Raw genomic sequence first — 23,695 nt, 5'->3', positions numbered from 1 at the left:
CACTTTGAATCGACGTATTATTATTATTGGCGAGTACGAAACATACAATACTATATCCTGTAATTTAAAATAAATTATAAATAGACTATATAAAACCTTTATGCCAAGTTGGAAAAACTAAATGTGATTCCATTTTTATCATGTTCCAAACAGACCAGACCAAAATTATGCACAGGTGCTAATAGTTAAACTACGCACTAAGGATTAAATGTTCTATGGCATCTCGCTAACAACATACAAGGTCCCCTACCTAATAGGGATAGACAGGCTGTTCCAAAAAGACACTCGGAACAAGCTCCTCTACATAGTAATAAAAATAAAATATGATTGAACAATTTTCTATAAAATTGCTCATCTGTAATTCCTACAAAAATCAATTTGTAAACCAAATGATTGAACAAATAAAGCAAACATTGAAGTTCAATTTTCTCACCATATTCACTTTTCCAAGCAAATGCTTTGCTAGTTAGTTCCAGATCCATGGTTAATACTTGGACGGACACAAACAAAATAAAGCAACAAAGCTACCATATAGTCATTATACTAACTCACATCGACGTTCTACTATTCATGTTACAAACCATTAAAACCAAAAACTAGCATCCTCCGAAAGTATCAGAAAAAAAATACTATAGCAGTCAGCAAACTTTACAGCAAATGTTCTTGCAGTTCTTGAAAGTGCACCACTGTATTAGGTTTGCATAGCATCTGCACTAGCATGATAGTTTTCCAGCTCCTTGTCAAGATCTTCTGCCGACTTCTCAACGCCATTCTTCCTACCCCTACCACCACGACCGCGTCCTCCACGTCCACGACCGCGGCCTCGTCCTGATGCATTACCCAAGCCACCGTGGCCCCTTTGACTATACAATGAGATTTAAAAAGTATTTCAGAAAAAACAACAAATTGTTTAACAAGTGCGGTGTGATTCAGATCTTAAAACTTTCAAGCATCTCTTTCCTTAATCAAGGGATTCATCTAATTGGTTTGTTTCCATAATTAACATTTCATTCTGATGCAATGATCACCTACATTTGCTCGTATATTTAACTTCAACATAGACATGTGTGACCGTTAAGTATAAAACATGTTAAACTTTTGAACTCCCAAAAGTAACACCAAGCCATATCCACATCAAAGGTACGCTTGATTAGACCATCAAAAAGGAATCTCTTGTTTTACATGGCATTACATAGTAAATAAGAAAGAGATTGCACTACCAAAAAAGAAATAAGCTGTGTAGCTTATGTTTTATGAGATGACTTCAGAACTTGCAACAAAAATTGGATGTCAAAGCTCCAGTAATGGAACGATAATCATCCATTGAGCTATGCAGATTAAATATTCCACTATCCAATATCTGTTAATCATCAACTTTATTAATTGACTTAAAAGACAAAATCCACCATTCTACTAATAAATAGCCTTCAGTTGTCTCCGACCAAACATGTCTAACCTCCCAAACACAACTCAGTAACCACACATCCATAGAATAAATAACTGTGCACGTGAGAAACTCACCTTGAACCACGATTAGCAGCAGATGCACCACCCCTTCCACGAACTGAGCCCGGCCTGCACAAGACATAAGTTCTCACTTTAACTTCCAAAATTATACTGAACACATTTCACCCACAGCAGCAGCATAATACTTTGGAGAACAATATTCCTATAAGATTACCCCAGCAATCAAAACTACCACATCCTGCTAAAAACTAATGCAAATGACTCCAACGTCAAATTTCAAAAAATTGACTTAGTGAACCTGGCAAAGCTATAAAGAGGCTAAAACCACATTATCTGCAGTATTTGCTATTTAGCGATAGCCAATACGAGTGCAAAATATTCTAAAAGTGAAATGGGCGTTGATGCTACATCAGAGTCTATCAGACAAACATGGAGCTCACACAGACATAGAGGTACGAAGAGAGCAAAATTAATACAACGTACATCATGACAACAGTCCTCCTTCCATTTGCTCGTCCAACATCTACACGAGCTGATAAAGGAATGTCCGGTTTGGGAGCAACAATTTCTATCTTCATAGGTTTCCCATCCAACTGAACATTGTTGTATCTTTTAAGTGCTTGATATGCATCACTCCTCCTGGCGAAAACCACCTCAGCTGAGCCCTATAAGGGTTCAATATTTTCCATCATTAGTAACTAAAAAACTATATAAGCATACTACAAAAACAATTGGACTGTTGAATCCAAAACAAGCAATAACTGAGAGGCCAATACAAGGACAAAAGACGCAGCAAAAGAGATAGCTCGAAAAAAAAAATCAGTACCACAAACTAACAGAAGATGATAAAAGCAGAACTACATTGATAGATTGTGTAATACACAAGAATATAATTGGACAGAGATGATAATAAACGGGTTGATGTACAAACAACCAATGCTTATACTCTAGTGGTATCTGTGAGGGTCTTCTACATGGTAGGCGTGGGTTCAACTCAAACTACACCTTATACCATATCCCTTCCACAATTCCTCCGTGATTAGAGGTCTTCTACATGGAAGGCAAAACTGATTAAAAGTTTGACTAGTAATTTTCTCATCAAATTCAAGACACTAATATTCAATTTACTTTATGAGAGTTATCTCATGCCTACCTACGAACAGATAAATGCTGCCTTAACCACACTGCAACTTCAAACAAAATGATATCCACTCCATCTCAAATAGTAGATGTGGTAAAATGCTTCAACACAACGAAATTATATCAAGATAAGAGCTCAATAGCTCAGCATGAGAAAGGCTCTTATTTAGAAAGTGATACATTAAAAGTTGAAAGCAGCTCCCAGAAGCGGATCTAATGTATTACTTTGACATACTGAATAATTGAGGCCCATCCTTTAAGGGGACAGTTTGAGGTAATATAGGATGCAGGTTAAAACAATAATTTCTGAAACATTCATATGCAGAAAATTGTTTCCAATATACATAAGTTTACTGATGCAACTAGATATTTCATAAGTCTTGTAAGCCCCACCCCCATGCCATAATTGAATTTCTTATGATAAAAACTCAGAAAATGCATTTCTAAGCCACATCAAACTTCAACCCTGCGGGGACTTTCCAAAACCTGTTGGTAACATTGCTAGAAGCTATCATAATTTTTTTTCTCTTCCTCTTACATGCTGCAACTCCAATCACTTGGAGTACCCTATTCTGTACATCATTAAGCCCATACTGACATGTAATACAATTCCCTAGTTAGGAAGCAGGCAGGATATTTATCACCAATTGATGAAGAACTTGTGCATGTGATGATCAGGTGGCCTGAGTTTATAGTAAATGAAAGACTCTGATTCAAATTAGTGAAGATCAACTTACACTTGGACGTCCATTTTTGTCATAGTGGATAGCATATCGTATCAGTTCACCCATCTCGGCGAAGAGTTCCTGTGTGGAAAGTCCTTTTATAACAGATCTTGAAAGATATCCATTGAAAAACAGTATATATGTAAAGGACATGCTCAAGGTATACCCTTATATCTGAATTTGTCACTCCGACATCCAAGTTAGATACATACACCTTAGTGCCACTCTCTAACCCTGACGATATCCCTGCAGCTCTAAGACTATCTTCAAGCAAACCATTCTGCCATGGCAAATTCTTGGTTCTGTGGAAAGACTGAAGCAAGAATGTCCAAAAGATATCCAGGTGGAAAGTTAAAAATCATCATACTACCAAAAAATAAGACAAATAACCATTCTTCAAGATTAAATCAGATATCATCAGTTTCCCATCGAACTAGGGAGGAGTTTCTTACGTCGAATTGCTCAAAAAACAATGTAACCTAACAGAGAAAGGGGAATGAACTATGCAGAAAAAGTGTTGGTGGAATGGAGGATTTGACCAACTGCACATCAACACATCCTTAAACAAAAGGTGAGAGCTCCACTTAAGATGTTCAGTGAATGAAGCCACCTTTGCAAAAAAGACCATGGAATAGATTGTAATAGAAGATCTTGACACTGTAGCAGTTCCACATATTGCAGTAGGATCCATCACGAGAATTGCAAACTCCCTTTTATACCAGTGGTGAGAAACTAGAGCAATAGCAATTAGACAATGAGGACAAGAGATGGTAAAGAAAGTACAACCCTCTAGATGTTATGGAAATTAAATGTTGAAATCTCTTTAATTTTTCCAGTTATTGAAGCACCTTTTGCAACATGCTACAAAGAAGTCATGTATGCAAGAACAGGGCCACCTGAATATCCCATTTTATCAAAATCCATTGCGAATTCCTCGAGGAAACGCCATTCAAATGAAGAAGTTCAAGGATCATCGATACTTGCACTACCATTTTCAATAGCTTATTATGGCTGTACAAAAGCGGACTTTCTCTTTGGGCCAAACGTATCAATATCTCTTGTATGTCAATTCTAAAGCAAATATATGACAATCCTCAGTTTGATTTTTTAAGCATATCAAATTGTCTAGGAAATGCAAAAGACTCCGACAGTTTTATGCTTGCCTTGGCAATTCTGTTGGCAGATGGCCGAGCATTTACACCAAGTGCCCCTTTACGAAGAGCTCCTGTTGTTCTTCCACCTCTAACTGATCCTCCTTGCCCTCTTCCTCGTCGGGCCCTGCCTTGTCCCCTACCTCCTTTCTCATTATTTCTCCTACTTTTTATCATATCATCAAGAGACATATCCAAGGAAGCCATGAAGTATGCAGGACAATAAACCAGCAGCAAAACAAACAGTCTGTAGGCAAGAATAAAAATAGTAATAAGTATTTGTTAGTAAAAGTGAAACCAGTGCAGAGAATGGAAGAAACATAGAAACTAGAACTTGAACTTCTGGAACCATCCAGAGCAAAATAATCAGAATACACTAACTAACAAGTTAAGAAAATACATACTCAATCAACACTACAAATGTCAGATATACAGCTCAACCAGAAAATTGTGAGTTCTTAATAAATAGGCAAAACACAGGTGATCAGTACATTGGACAGCATCGTTGACAATGTGAATTTTATATCAACAAAGTAATCCAGTAATTTCAGTACAGATCAGTAATAAAAATGCATATAGATAATAAAGCCAAAAAATACATAAACCAATTATTAGTTAGTACATCTGCAAAACTTGTAGACAAATATTGAACAACCACAGATCAACAACAACATACGCCGTTTATTCCCACAAGTGGGGTCTGGGGATGATAGAGTGTAATGTTCGGGTCCAGACCTAACCCCTACCTCATGGAGATAGAGAGGCAGCTTCCAAAAGACCCTCAGCTCAGGCAACACATAACAGGACAGTTCGAAAAACACAACAAAGAGGTAGAACAAGGCATAGCAAATAATAGGGGAAAGCTAACAGACCATACCAAGCAGAAAAATGTGACAAAAAAAGCACAAGAAACAACAGGTAGTAGCATTAATGAAAGAACAATAAACTAAGCAAATAATGCCTCTACTATCTACCCACATGGCCATATTAGGTCTCTATATTCAGTTTCTCGCTTGTTGAGGAAAACTTGTAGCCATGGATGCAAGAGGTTATAAATAAAACAACAATAAGCAACGGGGGACAACCTCAACTACCTTCTACCCTCAAAGACCATGGCCATATTGGTTCTCTATATCCAATCTCTCGCTTGTTGAGGAAACTTGTAGCCATGGATGCAAGAGATTATAAGTCAAACAGCAATAAGCAATCCGCCTCCAATATATACAGAATATGAATTAGATCCATGAAGAACTAGGACAGAAAGAAGGAAAGAACATCAAACATGATCTAAACACACACAGAGAAATACGTAAATCTGCAAATCAGCACACAGGTAATTCATCCATAACAAAACTTGAACCTTTATAACCTATGCTACATGAACTCCCCAAAACGGGTCAAAATCAGACCCTGATGCTTAAAAACCCATATGGGTATCTGCAATTTTTAGCTAATTCATAATAAATTGAACAATCCGCATACAACAATACAAAAAAACGACCAAATCTAACAAAAACGAAAAACTAAGTCAAAACTTACCAAGATCTGAAGCAAAAGACCGAAAATTGAACGAATCTGGGAATCGTGGAGCGAGATGAAGAGAAATACAGGAGAGAAAGGTGAGGATGATGGGGAAAAGTGTAAAAATTGATGTTTTTGATTGGGAAAATTGCAAAGATTTGAACTTTTTGATGGTAAAGATTGAATTTTTTTTTCAATGGGATTGAAAAAGATTTGATCTAGAGGGAGATCTACAAAGGAATTTCTGGGTGAAGATTGAAATTTGCTAGCAGCTTTTAGGGATTTAGTTTTTGGTGGCCAATGGAAGAAAAGTTAATAAGTATTAAGGAATTCTATAGGGGGTGGGGGGTCAGCCCATTATTGAAAGATGGGCTTTCTGATAGGCCCAAATTTATATTTGTTATCTTTGGTCGATTATTGCATTATTTTATTGGTGGTGGTGTGACTGATTTTTTTTTATGAATGATATGTAGTGGTTTTTTGTGAGTTATTGTGTTTTTTATTTTTCTTTTCGTAATTGGTTTGATTTGTTTCATTGAGTTAGAGGATTTTACAAAAAGAATTTCTGCCTTAATAAGATAGGACAAGATTTTAATATATTTTACTTTTCTCAGATATTATTTACAGAATTACACTGTATATATTGTCAGTTTTTTTATTTTTTTTTTGCATTACTACTCCTATTTTGAGATAGTCGTTAATTGCTGAACTTTAATTTTTTGGAAATTTTTATAAATAGTCACCATATTAAACTTAATTATGTTGCATAGTACAACATATTTACATGTTATAGCTACATTTTAAGTAGTTTTTCTTTTATAATTAGTGTGTGTGTATAATCCACAATTTATACACTCAAAATAAGGAATTTATACAAACACAAACATTCAAACTGCGAACAATTATACGAAATTACATTATACAAGCTCGAAAACCTGATCCACATAATTATCACTGAATGTTAGTCATAAAATAACTAATTAATTAGTATACGTTCGGTTAACCACATAATTTTCCCTTAATTTGGGTCTACCATTGTTAACTGTTTTTGTTGTTGTTTGGGCCTTAGTTGCTAGGTTAGGGCCCAAAATGTGCAAGTAGAGATTCTGTTAATTTGGGCCTTGTTTATTCATCAAATGGGTTTCTGTCCCATATGTTGTCTGTTTTGGGCCTTAGTTTGCTGGAAAAATTAAATAAATTGGTACATTTTAATAAAGGGAAAATTGTATATAATAGCAAACTAATAACCTAAATTAAATGAAATAGCTAGGGTTTGATTTAATTGTGCTCCATAGCAAACGTTGGCAAAAATTTGTCAGGCGTCTCTCTCCCAAAAGTCTCGCTCGCCACTCTCCTATTCTCGCCTCTCTCGCTTTATACACAGAAGTGTATAATTTCTGTTTCTGTTTTGTATAAAGCGAGAGAAAATTGTATATACACATGCAAAAATGTATATCTTCGTGTTATACACTTAATTATACAATTTACAAACATTTTACTTCAAATATTGCATAGAAAAAGGCCAAAGAATTATACAATTGTGAATTATACAATTGCAGTGTATATATTGTGTTTCTGGTTTTGTATAAAGCGAGAAAAACACATATCTTCTTGCTATACACTTATAATTATGCAATATACATACATTTTAATTCGATTCAACTGTATGCAAAGCTAATTATACAATTGCAGCGAAATAGGCCAGCAAATTATACAATTTAGGGCAACGAATTATACAATTTAGGCCAGCGAATTATACACTTGTATATGTATAGCGAATTATACAGTTTTTATGTTTGCTATGGAGCGCAATTATGCAAAGTTTGTTATAGCATACAGATATGAATTTTTTGTTTGCTATATGTGAAAGTTGCCCTTTAATAAATAATTACTGATTTCAGAGATATTTTTTATTTATTACTATTTATAGCAATATTATGTAAAATTTGTTACATGAATTAAAAGTGAATTGTGTGTCAATATATATGAATTATAATTGTTTTTTTGAAATATATTATGTTTGTTTGGTAAAACTTTGACATATTTGTATTACAAATGTATTAAAATGTGTGATAAATATATTATTCATCATTAAAACATGTATTATATGTGAATAATAAATTGTTATTTATATTATAAATGAATTAAAACTAATCAAGTGGAAAAAAATATTATTGCTATATATGGTAAATATTTTTTTCAACATAATACATATATTGGACCCTAAACTTGACTTCAAATTTTAACTTTGACCTGCAACTTGAAACAAACGGACATTTAAACTATCCAACTTTTAAATAAATAAACACATGAGTCCTACATGGCACAATACACGTAGGATACCACGTAGGACAAAAAATGACATATAGGACATGTGTGTTTATTTGTTCAACTTTATACAAGCTTAAGTCTCTATTTGTGCACATCCAAAGTTGAAGGGCATAAATATAATTTGAAACCAAGTTAAATGACATATTTATGTATTATAGTATATTTATGTAAGTTTCCCTTGTTTTCTCCAATCTTTTGGAGTCTATTCATCTCGATGTAATTTGTTTGTCTTATCATCACAATAGAGAGAAAATAAATGTACTTTTGTCTATCAGATAAGTTGGTCTTTGATTTTTGACACTTAGATGAATCATATATCGAAATAGAAGAGAAAAATAAAGAGTTTTATAAAGCACGTCATAAGTTCAAATGGTATAATCATTTTTGAGCTAGATGATGATGTAACCTAAGGAAAAAATTGTGACTCATGTTGGGCCAAAACAGGCAAAATATGTCATGATAGTGACAAATATACATCAAATTGTGACACTCCCTCGATACGATGGTAAGACAAACATCAACAAGGATAATAAGCCTCTGACGGGGTCTTATATAACACTTATAATCGAAAGCAAGTCTATCAGAAATACTATTAGATTTTTAGTTTGATAAGCTTGTGAAGAAGGTGATTCTTACATTGGAATGAAAAAGAAACAGAGAGAACTTTATAAGATATATCACAGATTTACCTGATACGCATATTTTTAAACTCGATGAATCAGTTAAGCTTGTTAATTAATTCAAAACCAACACTACATGTCATGGACAACCACTTTTATTTTACTGAACTTTTCAAAAGTGTAGCCAAAAATAGGCTTAATTCTTGCTAAGTGGAGAACTAGTCAATTTTATTTTGAGAAAAACTTCACAATTTCTTTATGTTATCCAAAAACCTTTTTTCTTCCTTGTTGAAAACTTTAACAAGAAAAAGGGACTAATTGTACTTGATTTAGAGTTTTAGAAATACAAAGAAAAACAATAAAGGAGTCCACTATGTAGAATTTTGTTATAAGTGGCCATACAGTTATTGGACATCACATGGACTTCTTTAAAAAATAAAATTGTGTGCCTTCATTTTCACACTTTTCATACTAAAGAGTTTTCTAGCTATAAAACTTAAAAGTGGACAATTAGTTATTTTTTGGATGTTTATGTAAATGAAACATATAATAACTTAATGGTCCACCAAACATCTTTTAATTTTTAGATAAAGTATTATTATTATTATTATAAGTAAAACTAGTAGAATTGCTAACAAGTTTAGCTGTTGGAAAATAATAGATGAAATAAAAATATACATTAATCGACTATATGATTTAAGTAAAAAGAAAAAAAAAACAGTATACACGCATTTTATGCTTTCATTAATTTCATGTAAATATCAAGAGTGCCTCACATTTTACCTAGAACTAACAATTTATATCATCTGCTTAAAATTATAAATGAAGATTGTCACCGTGCAAGATATCATGTAGAATATATTAAACAATAATTTAATCTTATGATCTTAAACATGTTATGTGGAATTTAATATTAAAAAATTATTAAATATATATATATATATTCTTTTTAGAAGGACTAAAAAAAAAAGCATAAGAAAATTGAAGTTTATTCTGCCTACATATTTAAACCATTTTGCCTAAGAATTTATATATATTTAATCTTTCCTATACCCAAAAAGAAAAATACTTAAAGAGGTGCAAGTGCATGTTGGTCTTTAAAAGTTTATGTTTTCATTTTCTTTTCAAATGTATAGTAATTTAGCTTTTAATCTTTTGTTAATTGCCGCCTTTAATATTATAATCATAAATTTTATTTGCAAAAGTTTAATTTATAAGTTGTGATTTTTCCACCATGGAGAATTAAAATTATATTTTAGCCTTCCCTTTTGTTTTTTTTTCCTCCTTTTGCTTTACAATTAGATTTAGAGGAACCTTTACCTATACAACAAGCAAACCTCAACCAACAATCTTCCTTTTCTTTCTTTTTATTCTTCAAAGCAAAATTCAATTATCAAGATAGCAATTTACCATTCATTTTACTCGGATTCAGAATTTAAAATTAATGCATTCATCTTTAAGATTTTTTAACGTATTGCATATATCAACATAGTCGGTTTATAAATGGTGGATTAAAGTCAAGTTTTATATATAAATTTTATCACTAATTCATCGCTAAATAAAATTTGCCAAATTTTTTTTGGTTTAGCTAGATAATTTGTCAATGTATATAGAATTAATGAAGAGAAGAAAAACAGTTTAAGTTATAATTGCAAAGACCAAAATCAACTAATTCCCCACATATACTGCCATTTAATAATATTGACAATAAGTTTTTTTTTTTTACTTAATCTATGATTTCACACAATATGGTTATTGTACTTTGCTTTTAAAAACTCTATTCGGGCTAATTTAAAATTTAAAATTTATGATTTTTATCGTAATTTTAAGTTAATATATAAAGAAATTGAGTTCACGAATTTCTTAATACCGATATAAAGTTGAGACAAAGACTATTAAATTTACCCTTACACGTTGGATTCGTCTTTTTAGATTTATACATTATCTTTTATAAATTAACAGAGCCTAATGTACTGAGTTTCTACTATGTGTGGAGTTTGAGAAAAAATCGAATTATAAAAGTCTGTTATACATTATTTTTCTTTAAAGGTTGTTGGTTCTATCGCTAGTACCCATGACCTTCTAGTCACATGACAATAATTCTATCGATTACGTCAAGACTTTCCTTTTACTAAGGAAAAATGAGAGTAAAATAATTAGTTTTATCTTTAATTCTTAAATAATATTCCTTCCGTCTAAAATTGTTTGTCATGTTGCGTTTTTCGAAAGTTAATTTGACTAATTTTCAAAGTTAAATTAGATCACATTAATTTAATATTTTAAACAAAAAAATTAAATATTCTATAACTATATGAAAAATACTATAAATTACAATTTTTTTGCATACTAATATGATGAATAAATACATCTTAAAATGTTAGTCAAAGTTTTTATAGTTTGACTCTAAAAATAGAAACTATAGCAATTAATACCGGACGAAGGGAGTAAATTTTTAAAATTACGATGAATAATTTAATACGGAGAAAATAGGTGTAACTATTTCCAAACTTTTGAACTTACCATCCCAAACAGGCAAACAGTTTATATTTATGACAAATTACAAAATTAAAGTTCCAACTGCATTATTCATCAAAATAAGCAGAACATATAAGTCAGCTACAATTACCAAACATCTCTATTTGGAACTAATATTAAGTGTTGATTACCATCTAGAGAAAAAAAAGTTAACGTGGATAATAGGGCATTCATAAAATTAGAATGTATAGTTAAAATTTCGAATATAAATTAGAGGGGTTTCAGATTATTTTTTCTTTTATATTTCTTCCTTCGGTTTACATTACTTGTCCCACGTTAATTTTATATTTTTTTCTAACAAATATAAAAATAAACTTGTATTTTATTTGAATTAATCTTATTTATGATATTTTGAAACTTTAAATTTGATTACTATTATTTTATGTATTATTTAATGAATATTAAGTTGATTTGAAAAAGAAAAAAAACTCTCTTTTAAGTCTTAACTGGTTAAAATAGACAAATAAATAAACATTTAATTCACATAAACATTATGTTCTTTATAACTACATTTTATAGCAATTAAAAGTGTATCCAAACAAACAACTTATTATAGAGAAATTTGAGTATAGTAATTTATATAAGAAAAAAAGAATTGGTCAGAATATTTTGTCAGAATGATATTTTATTTATATTATTTTATTTTTAAAAACATTTTTTCTTTTAAAATATTAATACTTTTTAACTAAAAAAATCAGTTTATTTTAGAATTTAAAAAATATTATAATCTTTTTAGTGTTATGACAAAAAAATTCTAAAATCATTTAGCCCTTTCCTTTTTATAAATTAATGTTTAACCCTCTACCCTCACCTCCCATATTTGAAAAACACAACCAAAATTACAAAAATCCATAAAAAGAAGAATTTGGTAAAATAAAGCTGTAATTAAATGACTCCTGCTTTAATTTTATATTTTTTTTGTTTTTTCATTAGGTGTCCATGAAAATTCATATTAAAACTTTGATTAAATTTAAATTGCATACCGCAAGACTCATCATTTAGGGTGACACTCTCAACATAATTTTTTTATATTCAAAATTCAAACTCAAAATTTATAATTAAAAATAAAATAATTTCACCACTGTATCATAACTCATGTTAACCATTTTTGGAAGTTCCAACTCCTTAGCAAATGCTTATAAATACTTGAGAGAGAGAGAGTCCATTGTTGAAAGCACAAGTAGCACTTGTTTGAAAGAAAAATAAATTGAAACTTTACTCTTATAAATAATAATAATAATAATAATATAACCTTAGCTTGTAACGTTTATCTAAAGGTAATTCTCAAAAATTACCTTAAAGAAAACATACAGCAATTTCTTCTTGTCTTTGCAAAGGTATGTATTTTTTCTTCTTGTTTTTATTTGGTTTCATTATGTTATATTCATGTGTAAAACCGCGAATTTAAGTTATACACATCAATAATATTATGATTTTTTTCTCCATTATTTTTCTACTATATGTTTCTTCACTATTATATTTTTCTTTCTTACTGATTTTAAATTTAGCTGGTTACGCATTATCTTCTTCATACCCCACTTATAAAATTATACTGAATATATTATTATTGTATAGTAAATTTATTTTGTGATAGTGAAACAATTACGATCTTTTTAATCAAAGAGATTAATCTGTAATTATTATATATAAGTGTTTTGATTCTGGAAATATTTTTTTATTTAAAAATATATATGTGACAAGAACTTACTAATTAATGTATTTCTTTTGCAGGAAAGAAAAAAAAAAGTTTGGAAAATAATGAAGAAAGTTTGGTGGAAGAGAAAATGGAGTTATTTTCTTGGATTGTTGGGAATTTTTCTTCAGTTATTTTTGCTAATTAATGAATGTGCAGCAACAAGGTATTGCTCTCTTTTCTATATAAATATGTTTTTTTTTATTATATTGCTCGAATCTTTTAAAAATATTACTTTGTATATATTGAATTTTCAAAAGTGATATTGTATATATTTTTTTAAAGATGTAAGAATATTTTTAAAAAGTCAAAAAGATAAAAATAATTTTTGGCATTATAAGTATATATCAGACTATGATTATTTTTGTTATTTTCTCTGTTCTGTCAATTTATGAAATATAAGTTCTTGGATTTTGTTTGAGAATCTAGAGAACTGGAGCTGTTCCTTTTTTTTGTTTTTGGTTTATCTGCTTCTTTTCTTTTTTTTTAGTTTGACATTGAATTTGATTAATTTGAATTCAAAAAAGTTGGTAACAACAAAAGTCTTTTTAAACTAGTACAGACAATCACCTATAATAATCGGTTTACCTATGCAATATTGTAGAGAAATGTTCGATTCTACTGCTCAGTTTGGTATGAAGAAAGAAAATATTTTTTAATTTTTTCATGTTTGGTAGGGATAAAAGTTTTGAAAAATATTTCTTAAATCAATTTATTTTCCTCAAAAATTAAGGAAAATGAATTTCTTCAAAAGTTAAGGAAAACATTTTTCAAAACTCTCATCCAATTTTAAATTACATTTAAAAAAAAACATTAATTTCTAAAAAATATTTTCAATTTCGAAATTTTATATTTTCACTCCACCGTCCCTCTGATTCAAATCATCCATCCACCCCCCTCCAAATAAAACTAAATTTATGTACCTAAAAATAAAATATATTTTTTAAAAATATTTTCTACTCACCGATAAAATAAGTTATATATCTACTTAATTTTCAAAAAAACATTTTTCACGAGAAAATATTTTCCTTCGTACCAACCACGTATGTCTGTTCGAACAGTTTTGAAGTAACAAGATGAGTGTTATAAGCAACAGTGTTATAAGAGTCAATGAGTCATCTAATAACGAAAATATTTTTTCATACTTGGAAGATTGAATTCGAACATATATATTTTTATTACTTGATATCATTCATAACAATAATAAAGGAAAAATACTTTTATTTTCACTTTTTAATTCGTTCCGGTTCAAATAACTTTTGATTGGTTAATTAACCGCTCATTTATTAACTTAATTTATTAAAAAATACTTTTACATTTCATTCAACCCGACTATTTAAGATCTTCATTCTTTATTTTTAGTAATTTCATTTTCATGAATCAAATTTTAAATTTATTTTTAAAAAGGATAAAGAAATAATCATCGCTCAAATCATAATACAACCCCTCACTTTAGGACATTCTAAGTTCCAAGACACACAAAATGTCTCCTTTTTGGTACCTTAATTGATGGGCGCATGACTTAGTTTTCTTGTGTTTAGGGAAAGGTATGTTTTCCTTTACTACGAAATAAAAATAATATTACACTTATGCTATAGATTTTATATTATTTTTTAATTTTTACTCCTAGAGAGGTCGTTTTGTACGTAGAATAAGTGGAATATTTCAAAATTATGATTAAAATTAAGATTATACCATGTTTAGTTGAAGGTTTAAGTCTAGGATAAGTATATATATTCAATCCAATAGAGTATAAAAAAAAATATTTTTCTCTCTATCAAATATAATCACGACAGCTTTAATTCTAAATATACATTTAACTTGATTTTTTCTGGCATAATATAAAAATATGCTCATTTACTTGAACTCGTTGTACATAAATGTCCTCCAAGTTTTGATGTATACAAGTAGACAATTAAATTTGTGTAAAGTTGATCAAGTAAACACATCAGTCATGCGTGACATAATATACGTAGGACACAAATTATCATGAGAATGTAACGGAAGATGCATGTGTTTATTTATTCAACTTTATAAAAATTTAAGTATTTATTTGTGCACATCCAAAGTTGAAAGATATAAATGTGAGATGAGATCAAGTTAAAAAAACATGTTAATGTATTATCATACTTTTTTTTTTCACCTCCTAAACTGAATAAATTAATCTTAAAAAGCATAGAATTATAATTTCAAAATAACTTTATTCGTAAACCAAATGAACGGGATGCTTTGTAGGTTTGAAGTGATTAGGTTCTACCATAATTAAAGAGAACATTAGAAAAAACAAACATAAAATTAGTGGCTCTAGATTTGGAGGCTAATTTAAAAAGCAATTATTAAATATGTTGTTTTACTAAAGCACAAAAGTGAGGAGACAATAACTCACTTTGTCCACAATAATGTTGTTTTAGTTTCAACTCAATTTATAATTTACCTATCTTTTACACCTAATTATTTTAGAGAGTACTTTCTTCTTTCCACCTCCAAGTACAAATGACGATAACGACTCAAGAATATAAGTGGCTTAAAGTAAAAATTAAATGGGATTTTAAATTTGAACTGTTAGTAATTTTTATAAAATTGATTTCTTTTAGTTTTGAAGTTGATAATATAACCATTCTTATTTTAAATTATTTTTCATGAGATATAATGCTTCAAATATGTCAAATTTTTTCTAATAATTCCTTTATTTTTCATGAAAAATTTACTTTTTCTACGAATTGTATTCCGTAACTCGAAGAAGAAGATGATATTAGAGCCTGTTTGGCTCAACTTAAAAGCTTGTCAAACTGACTTAAAAGCTGGTTTTTGACTTATTTAACTGTTTGGCAATACTCAAAATAACTTATTTTAAGTTAAAAAAAAACTTATTTTAAGCCAAAAGTTAAAAGCTGGGGTAGGGGTACTTTTTTTTTTTTAGCTTATAAGTTGTTTTAAGTTGACCAAATTTTTATCTTTTTGTCCTTAATATTTTTATACAATCTCCAAATTACCCATATAACCCTAACATTTCTTTCTTCTATTTTTCCCTTTTCACGTTTGGAATAACAACTTCAGCACTTTTATCCAAACGCATAACTGCTTGTTTTAAAAATAAGTTTCAGTACTTTCAAAAGTACTTTTTTAAAGCTGCTTTTATTAAGCCTATCCAAACGGGCCCTTAATATATTCATCCTATTTATCCTTTCTCCAAAAAATAAAATTTCCATACTTCTTAATTAATATTGAAGAGAGGTAAAAATATATTTTAGTCAAATATTTCACATGTTTTTTTTTTAATTTGTTTTTCAGGAGAATCAATGAGAAGAATATTCCATTGGATTTGCAAACCTATCCTCCTGTGAAATTAATTAGACTAAATAAACATGTAAGAACCCTTACTATATTTTTAATCAATGATATATCTATCTAAATTTAAAGGTGGTCGGTTTAAAATGACAATTATTTTTAATAAGCACGATAATTAAAATGAATCGAAGAGCGTAAATAGATTTATAATTCCTAGTACCAATATTTTTGTTTTGTTCCCTTTGCAGGTGTTGGTGGATAATGGCCTATTCAGCATCACATTTTCTGTCCCAGATGGAATGGTTGTTAATATAAAATACAATGGCATTGATAATTTATTGGAAAATAAAAATAAAGAAAATAATAGAGGGTATTGGGATATTGTTTGGAATAAAGCAGAAAAACAAGGTGACATTTTTGACAAGTAAGTTTTTTTTTTCATCCTGAATTTCTAATAAGGATAATAGTTATTGATAAATTATGATGATTAAGTGCATTTGACTTTTAATTGAATTGTGTGGTTTTAGTCTCTTATATAGAAATAATGGTTTATTTATTTATTTATTTTAAAAGAATAATATCAATCCTATTTGTATCGTAGCTATAGAAACTTAGCATAAAACGAAATAACTAGATAGTATAATTTATTCAATAAATTTGTGAAAATCCACAAGCAGAGTCGCATAGGGATAAAAATTGAATGTTTTTAATTAATTAAATATTAAACGTACTTAATTAGATATCACAAAGATCAACTATATTTGAGGGATTAAAAGTACATGTTTTTCTATTACTATTTTTTAATTTTTTTTTTTTGCATTTTATGACATATTGTAGACTTGAAGGGACAAAGTTTGAAGTTATATTGCAAGATGAAAATCAAGTAGAGCTTTCATTCACAAGGACTTGGAAGACATTAAATTCCTCAAGTCTTTCTATGAATATTGACAAAAGGTGAAGTGTAAGTCTTTAATCCTTGCATTAATTAACACTTATAAATATTATTATTTAATGACCTTACTTTTTAAAATAAGTGTCTCAATTTTTTCATATACAACTTGACTCGAATAACATTATATTGTATGAAATTAAGATTTTTCTTTGGCCTAATATTTATTTTAATTTCTTGTAGGTTTATAATTCTTAGGGGGAGTAGTGGCTTTTATTCCTACGCAATTTTTGAGCGTTTGGAAGGATGGCCAGATATAGATGTTTATCAAGGGAGAATGGCCTTTAAGCTAAACGAAAAGTTGTAAGTAACGACATATGTGTATATATGTTCTAGTTGTTAACTCGAGTTTTTGAGCATGACAATTTCAAGCAAATATTCGATAATATAACAAGTAGGGTGATATTTTTTGGTCTTAATGGAGCATTATGACATGCATGTGCATATTTGGCTAGTACGAGAGTGTGTATATATGCAAGAGAATGTTAATATATATATATATATATATATATATATATATATATATATGTATATGTATATGTATATACTTGCATCTGGATATATTGTCTACACCATATTCATTTAGTGTTTGATTTTTCTCGAACCTTGGATAAATGAGGATGCTTTGTACACCAAGTCGTGTTTTTTTTATAGGATAAGTGACATAAATCCCACTTTTAAGTTTTCTTATTACCATTATCCCCTATTAGTTTACAAATTTCCAAAATCTCTCATTTTCACACATCAGATTAATGTATCAACGCATCAAATTAATGTATCTCGCGCATCAAATTAGTGTATCATGTATAAATATATCAGATTAGTGTGTCGTGTATAAAATGTTATGTATCTTACTAAACGATTAATATATTTTGCGAATCAGATCAATGTATCTTCAATTATATTATTTTATTAGTTTGAAGGATTTTTGTAATTATATAATTTTGTTTTAAAAGTATGTGAGTTCTGTCATTTGCCTTTTTTATATGGTTGTAAGATGAATAGTTTTGAACTTTTTGGACAGGTTCTCTTATATGGCTATTTCAGATGAAAGGCAGAGGATAATGCCCACGGCCCAAGATCGAGCAATGGGCCGACAGCTTGACTACAAAGAAGCTGTACTTCTTACAGGCCCATCTACTTCTTTCCTCAAAGGAGAGGTACATTTTAATTTTTATGATTATATTTTCTCCGTGTTTGTCATGTTGTGCTTTGCCAAAGTCAGTTTGATTAATTTATAAAGTAAAATTAGATTACATTAATTTGATATTTTAAACAAAAAAGTTAAATGTTCAAAAACTATACGAAAAGTACTGTAAATTGAAATTTTTCGCATATCAGTATGATGAAAAAATATATCGTAAAATGCTTGTCAAAGTGCTTATCGTTTGAATCTAAAAAAGGAAATAATTATATGCGATATCAGATATTCTGAATCGTATAATAAATATTCTGAATTTAATTAATTAATCATACGAATATCAGATATTTCTATTATATTTTATCGTTTTTAAAATTTTATTTACTATTTTTTTGTTCATTTATGTATTTAGGTGGATGATAAATATCAATACTCTGTTGAAAACAAGGATAACAAGGTCCATGGGTGGATAAGCCCAAGCCCAAAAACTGGATTTTGGATGATTACACCAAGTAGTGAGTTCCAAGCAGGTGGGCCTGTTAAACAAGACCTCACTTCTCACACCGGCCCAATAATATTATCGGTGAGTATATCATAGTTTTTATATAATTCCATCGCTCGTATGAATATTTTATTTGGACCATTATATAACATTAGTGGTGAGTATATCATAGTTTTTATATAATTCCATCGCTCGTATGAATATTTTATTTGGACGATTATATAACATTATCGGTGAGTATATCATAGTTTTTATATAATTCCATCACTCGTATGAATATTTTATTTGGATGATTATGGTGGGAGTGAGAAATTATTAAGGTAATTCGACACGAATATATTATTTGGATATTCATTTCATCAAGAACAAAATAGAAGTTTAACTTATAGGCTCAAAATCAGAAAAAGACCAAATAAAATTTCATTTTTGAACAAAATTTCATCGATCGTTTAGTTTATTTTTTCTTTCTAAATTTTAATGTTCTTTTAAGAATTCGAATGATAATATCCGCACATATACCACACTATTAGTTAATCACGGGTATCAAGGGGAAGTTATAGGGTGATATAGATATAATTTAATATATTTTGTTTATATATATATTATAGATGTTCTTCAGTACACATTATGCCGGGGAGATTATAGGGCTCAGATTTCGAAATGGAGAGCCATGGAAGAAAGTCTTTGGGCCAGTTTTTATTTACTTAAACTCCGTGCCAAATGAGGAAGACATTCTAACACTATGGACAGATGCAAAAGAACAGGTACTGAATTAATCTTACACAATATTCCAAGAAAAATAGAACAATAATTTTTTTTTGGGAAACTTGTATAAATATATTATAATAATTTTTTTACCATTTATAGTAATAACATTTTTTTTTCACTTGATCACTTTAATTCATTTATAATATAAGTTTAATACATATTACAAAAAACAATTTATTATTCACATATAATACGAGTTTTAATGATGGATAATACATTTATCACACATTTTAATACACTTATAATACAACGTGCCAATTTTTTACCAAACAAACATAATACGTTTCAAAAACAATTATAATTCAAATATATTGAATACATAATTCAATTTTAATACATATTACAGATTTATTACAATATTGCTATAAACAAAATTATTTTTAAAATGTATTAAGTTATGTAATTTTTTTTAATTGTCGATCTCAAATTTAATTAATACAGATGTTAATCGAAACCGAAAGGTGGCCGTATGAGTTCCCTCTTTCGCAAGATTTCGTTGGAGCTGATCAACGGGGTATTGTATGTGGCCGATTACTCGTTAACGATAGGTACATTGATTTAGTTACTATTTTTATGTACTAGCGTATAAGACTTTCGGTAATCATCATCTATATTTTTTGTACTTTGGTTGTCCCATTATTTTATTGACGTTATTATTCTTTCATCTATTCGTTGTGATGGGTTCTCCATTTCACATTTTTTGTCGGTGCTCTTATTTTCTGTATTCCATTTGAAAATGTTTTATTTTAAGTCGTGAATCTTTAAAAATAACTTGATAAGGTTCACGTATATTCTATTTTCTTCAAACTTCACTCGTGGAATTATGCTAAATATGTTATTGTTGTTGTTAGTGTATAAAACCTTCGTGTTTCAATTCTTCCCCAAACATGCATAGCAAAATTTTAGTGCATCAAAATATGTTTTTTCGTGTTTAAGAAATTGAATAAATTTTATTTCACTTAGTAACAACTTACTAATTTCTTGTTTTAGCTACATGAGTAAAACACTTGTCACTCCAAATTCAACTTTCATTGGGTTGGCTGCACCTGGAGATGTTGGATCATGGCAAATTGAAAATAAGGTTTGTGTTTTTTGTGATTTTACTTTGTGTTTTGGAATTGAGGTTATTAAATGGGCGGATAAAATTGAATTTAGATTAATTAAATTGCGTTGATTGTTAGAGTTAATAAATGAATGAGTTACTCACCCACCTGACTATTAATTGGGATGAGAGAAGTTGGGTCAAAATGTGCTAAACTGTGGCTAAATAATCTATCTCTTTGTTTTGTTTTCCTATAATATATTCAAATCTTATAAAGTTTCTTTTAATTTATTATGACGATATACAATATATTTAACCCAAAAAATATATAAATATTTTGATAAAATTTCTTATGAGTTATTTTTAAATTTCATATTCAACACAAAATCGATACAATTTTTCGATGAGTTATATTTAATGTGTCAAAAAAAATTGGATTAACAAATAGACACTCGATTATCACATTTAAACTTAAATAGATTGGACGAATCATGTTTTCATGTGGTAATTTACGACCCAGAATTTTGGTAAATGTTTTTTGTATATTATTTTTCAGGGTTATCAGTTTTGGACTCAAACCAATAATGAAGGATATTTTTTTATTAACAATATCATCCCTGGAAATTATAGCTTGTACGCTTGGGTCCCTGGATTTATTGGTGATTACAAATACAAGGACTACATCAACATCACCCCAGGCATGTGTCCATTTCTTGTTTCATTGATCGTGTCACTATTTCTTTATTAGTCTGTTCTAATTTCTTTTAAAAAATAAAACATATTTCTATATTTGAAAAATAATTTTTAAACTTTGGTTTTTCATCTCCACAATCACAAATCTTTGTCCTAAAAATCTCATTACCATATAACATTGTCTCCTATGGGTTCAATTAAACTCAACATAGAGTATGCATATATATATATTTCACTACAATTTCAAGGAATATAAATTAATTATGAACGTAAATCATAATGTCCCATGTGTAATAGGTTCAATGGTAAAATTATAAAGGTCGTATTTTTAAATTTAAATTTTAAATTCGTCTCTATAAAAACGTACAGGATCAAGAACTAGGTTACAAACTCTTGTGTATTACCCTCCAAGAAATGGTCCAACATTGTGGGAAATAGGCATTCCAGATAGAACTGCTGAAGAATTCTTCATCCCTAATCCACAACCAAAACTTCAAAACCAATTATGTATTGCACATTATGAAGAAAAGTAAGTCAATTTTATCATGCACTATAATTATTTTTCGTAACGATAAAATCACTCAACTTTACCTAAGTACCACGATAAGTCACTTTACTATTTTTGTATTTTATTTTTTCAGGTTTAGGCAATATGGATTATGGGATCGTTATACAGAAATATACCCTAATATTGATTTAATCTACACTGTTGGATCAAGCAACTATCAAACAGATTGGTTCTTTGCTCATGTGAATAAATATATTTACAAGTATGTTCACAAACATCCTTTCCCTTTTAGCTTGTTTAAGTAGTATATGCACTGATAGCGTAGATAATTTTTATACATAATTTAATATATCGTAGTATGTTGTCTGTCCACTCGGGAATTATTGTATTTTAAATAGTATTACTATTTACTAATTAATTCTACTTATTACGATCACTTGTTATATGTGATTAACTGAGAACATGCTCGTTGATAGGTGGGTGTGAAAGTCAAGTATTATCGTAGAACTTTAGAAGGTTACTGAGCGTATTTCTTTTCCATAGACCAAACTAAATGTTTATATATCCTTAGGTCTTGAGTACTATCTAATTTGTTAGTGTCACTTCGTTTATCTTACTATCTTACTGTGTTGCGTTATTATACTTCTTATTAATTTCTCCTTGGGTCTAGAGTCCATCATTAATAGCCTCTCAATCATCATAAAATATATAATAGGGATAAAATTCGTGTACCATTCTCAGATGTTACTTGTAAAATTATAGTGTATACTAGATTCTAATTCTTTTTGCCAAATAGGGATAATGGGGACAAAACATATATACCAACTACATGGCAAATTGTGTTTGATCTTCAAGAAGTAAAGGATTTCTCAAATTATACTCTTCAACTAGCATTAGCATCATCAAATGAAGCTGAATTACAAGTATGTACTAAACTAATTTTCACATTTTTATCAATCTGTATACCTTGTATATTGTTCATGTATACATTATATTTTTCTTCGATTAATTTAACTCCGTTTTTTTAAATTTTTATAGATCCGAATAAACGATCAAAATCCAGAACATGCTCCTCATTTCACAACAGGGTCGATAGGCAAGGATAACGCGATTGCAAGACATGGAATTCATGGATTATATCGAATGTATAGTATAGATATACCTAGTGATCTTCTAACTATTGGAAGTAATACTATGTTTCTTAAGCAAAGTAGAGGTTCGAGCTCTTGGAGTGGAATCATGTATGATTATATTCGTCTTGAAGGACCCCCACAAATGAGTAAATAATCCAATTTGGTGGATCATCGCATATTAAAAGGAAATTGGGAGATGCTGATACAATTACAAATGAGAAATATACAAACTGTAACCTTTAGAGCAAATGAAACTAGCTATAGCTATGAAGCGCAATTATATATCAAAACTGTACGTAGCTATTATATGTACTGTTTTTGAAATTTTCTTTTTATTAAATCATATGGGTGATGGGTCAATGGTTCAAAGTTTGTTAATTATTTGGTACAAGAATTGAAAAAAGATTAATTTTTTCCCGTTAATTCCTCAACTTATTTTAGAGGATATTGGCACAAACAAAGAGAGACATTATTCCTACTAATTTAAT

The 23,695-nt window shown here is 29.4% G+C and overlaps 2 protein-coding genes across 6 annotated transcripts; one reads left to right on the top strand and one right to left on the bottom strand.

The window, feature by feature from the left end:
• Positions 1–413: 413 nt before the first annotated feature.
• Positions 414–6,366, bottom strand: LOC101268859 (THO complex subunit 4D-like). Of its 5 annotated transcripts, none has more exons than XM_069296995.1 (8): positions 6,023–6,360; positions 5,569–5,695; positions 4,496–4,730; positions 3,499–3,645; positions 3,345–3,413; positions 1,951–2,132; positions 1,522–1,575; positions 414–863 (listed from the first exon to the last, which is right to left on the bottom strand). In XM_069296995.1, the coding sequence occupies exons 3-8, from the start codon at positions 4,688–4,690 to the stop codon at positions 692–694; spliced, it is 819 nt and encodes a 272-aa protein (XP_069153096.1). In that variant the 5' UTR covers positions 4,691–4,730; positions 5,569–5,695; positions 6,023–6,360; the 3' UTR covers positions 414–691. The 5 variants fall into 5 exon arrangements, with proteins under 5 accessions (XP_069153096.1, XP_069153095.1, XP_025886399.1 ...); XM_069296994.1 differs by having other exon boundaries at positions 5,578–5,734; positions 6,023–6,296; XM_026030614.2 differs by having other exon boundaries at positions 5,578–5,695; positions 6,023–6,295.
• A 6,288-nt stretch (positions 6,367–12,654) lies between these two features.
• LOC101260634 (uncharacterized) lies at positions 12,655–23,585 on the top strand. The gene is made up of 16 exons (XM_010320931.4): positions 12,655–12,827; positions 13,222–13,349; positions 16,475–16,550; positions 16,720–16,895; positions 17,309–17,425; positions 17,604–17,723; positions 18,445–18,580; positions 18,974–19,144; positions 19,672–19,827; positions 20,273–20,379; positions 20,822–20,912; positions 21,430–21,571; positions 21,936–22,095; positions 22,208–22,336; positions 22,871–22,997; positions 23,113–23,585. The coding sequence occupies exons 2-16, from the start codon at positions 13,249–13,251 to the stop codon at positions 23,359–23,361; spliced, it is 2,058 nt and encodes a 685-aa protein (XP_010319233.2). The 5' UTR covers positions 12,655–12,827; positions 13,222–13,248; the 3' UTR covers positions 23,362–23,585.
• The last annotated feature ends 110 nt before the right edge of the window (positions 23,586–23,695 follow it).

Source organism: Solanum lycopersicum, chromosome 4 (assembly GCF_036512215.1).
Source record: "Solanum lycopersicum chromosome 4, SLM_r2.1".
Classification (NCBI taxonomy): domain Eukaryota; kingdom Viridiplantae; phylum Streptophyta; class Magnoliopsida; order Solanales; family Solanaceae; genus Solanum; species Solanum lycopersicum.
This window is presented reverse-complemented; position numbering and strand designations above follow the sequence as displayed.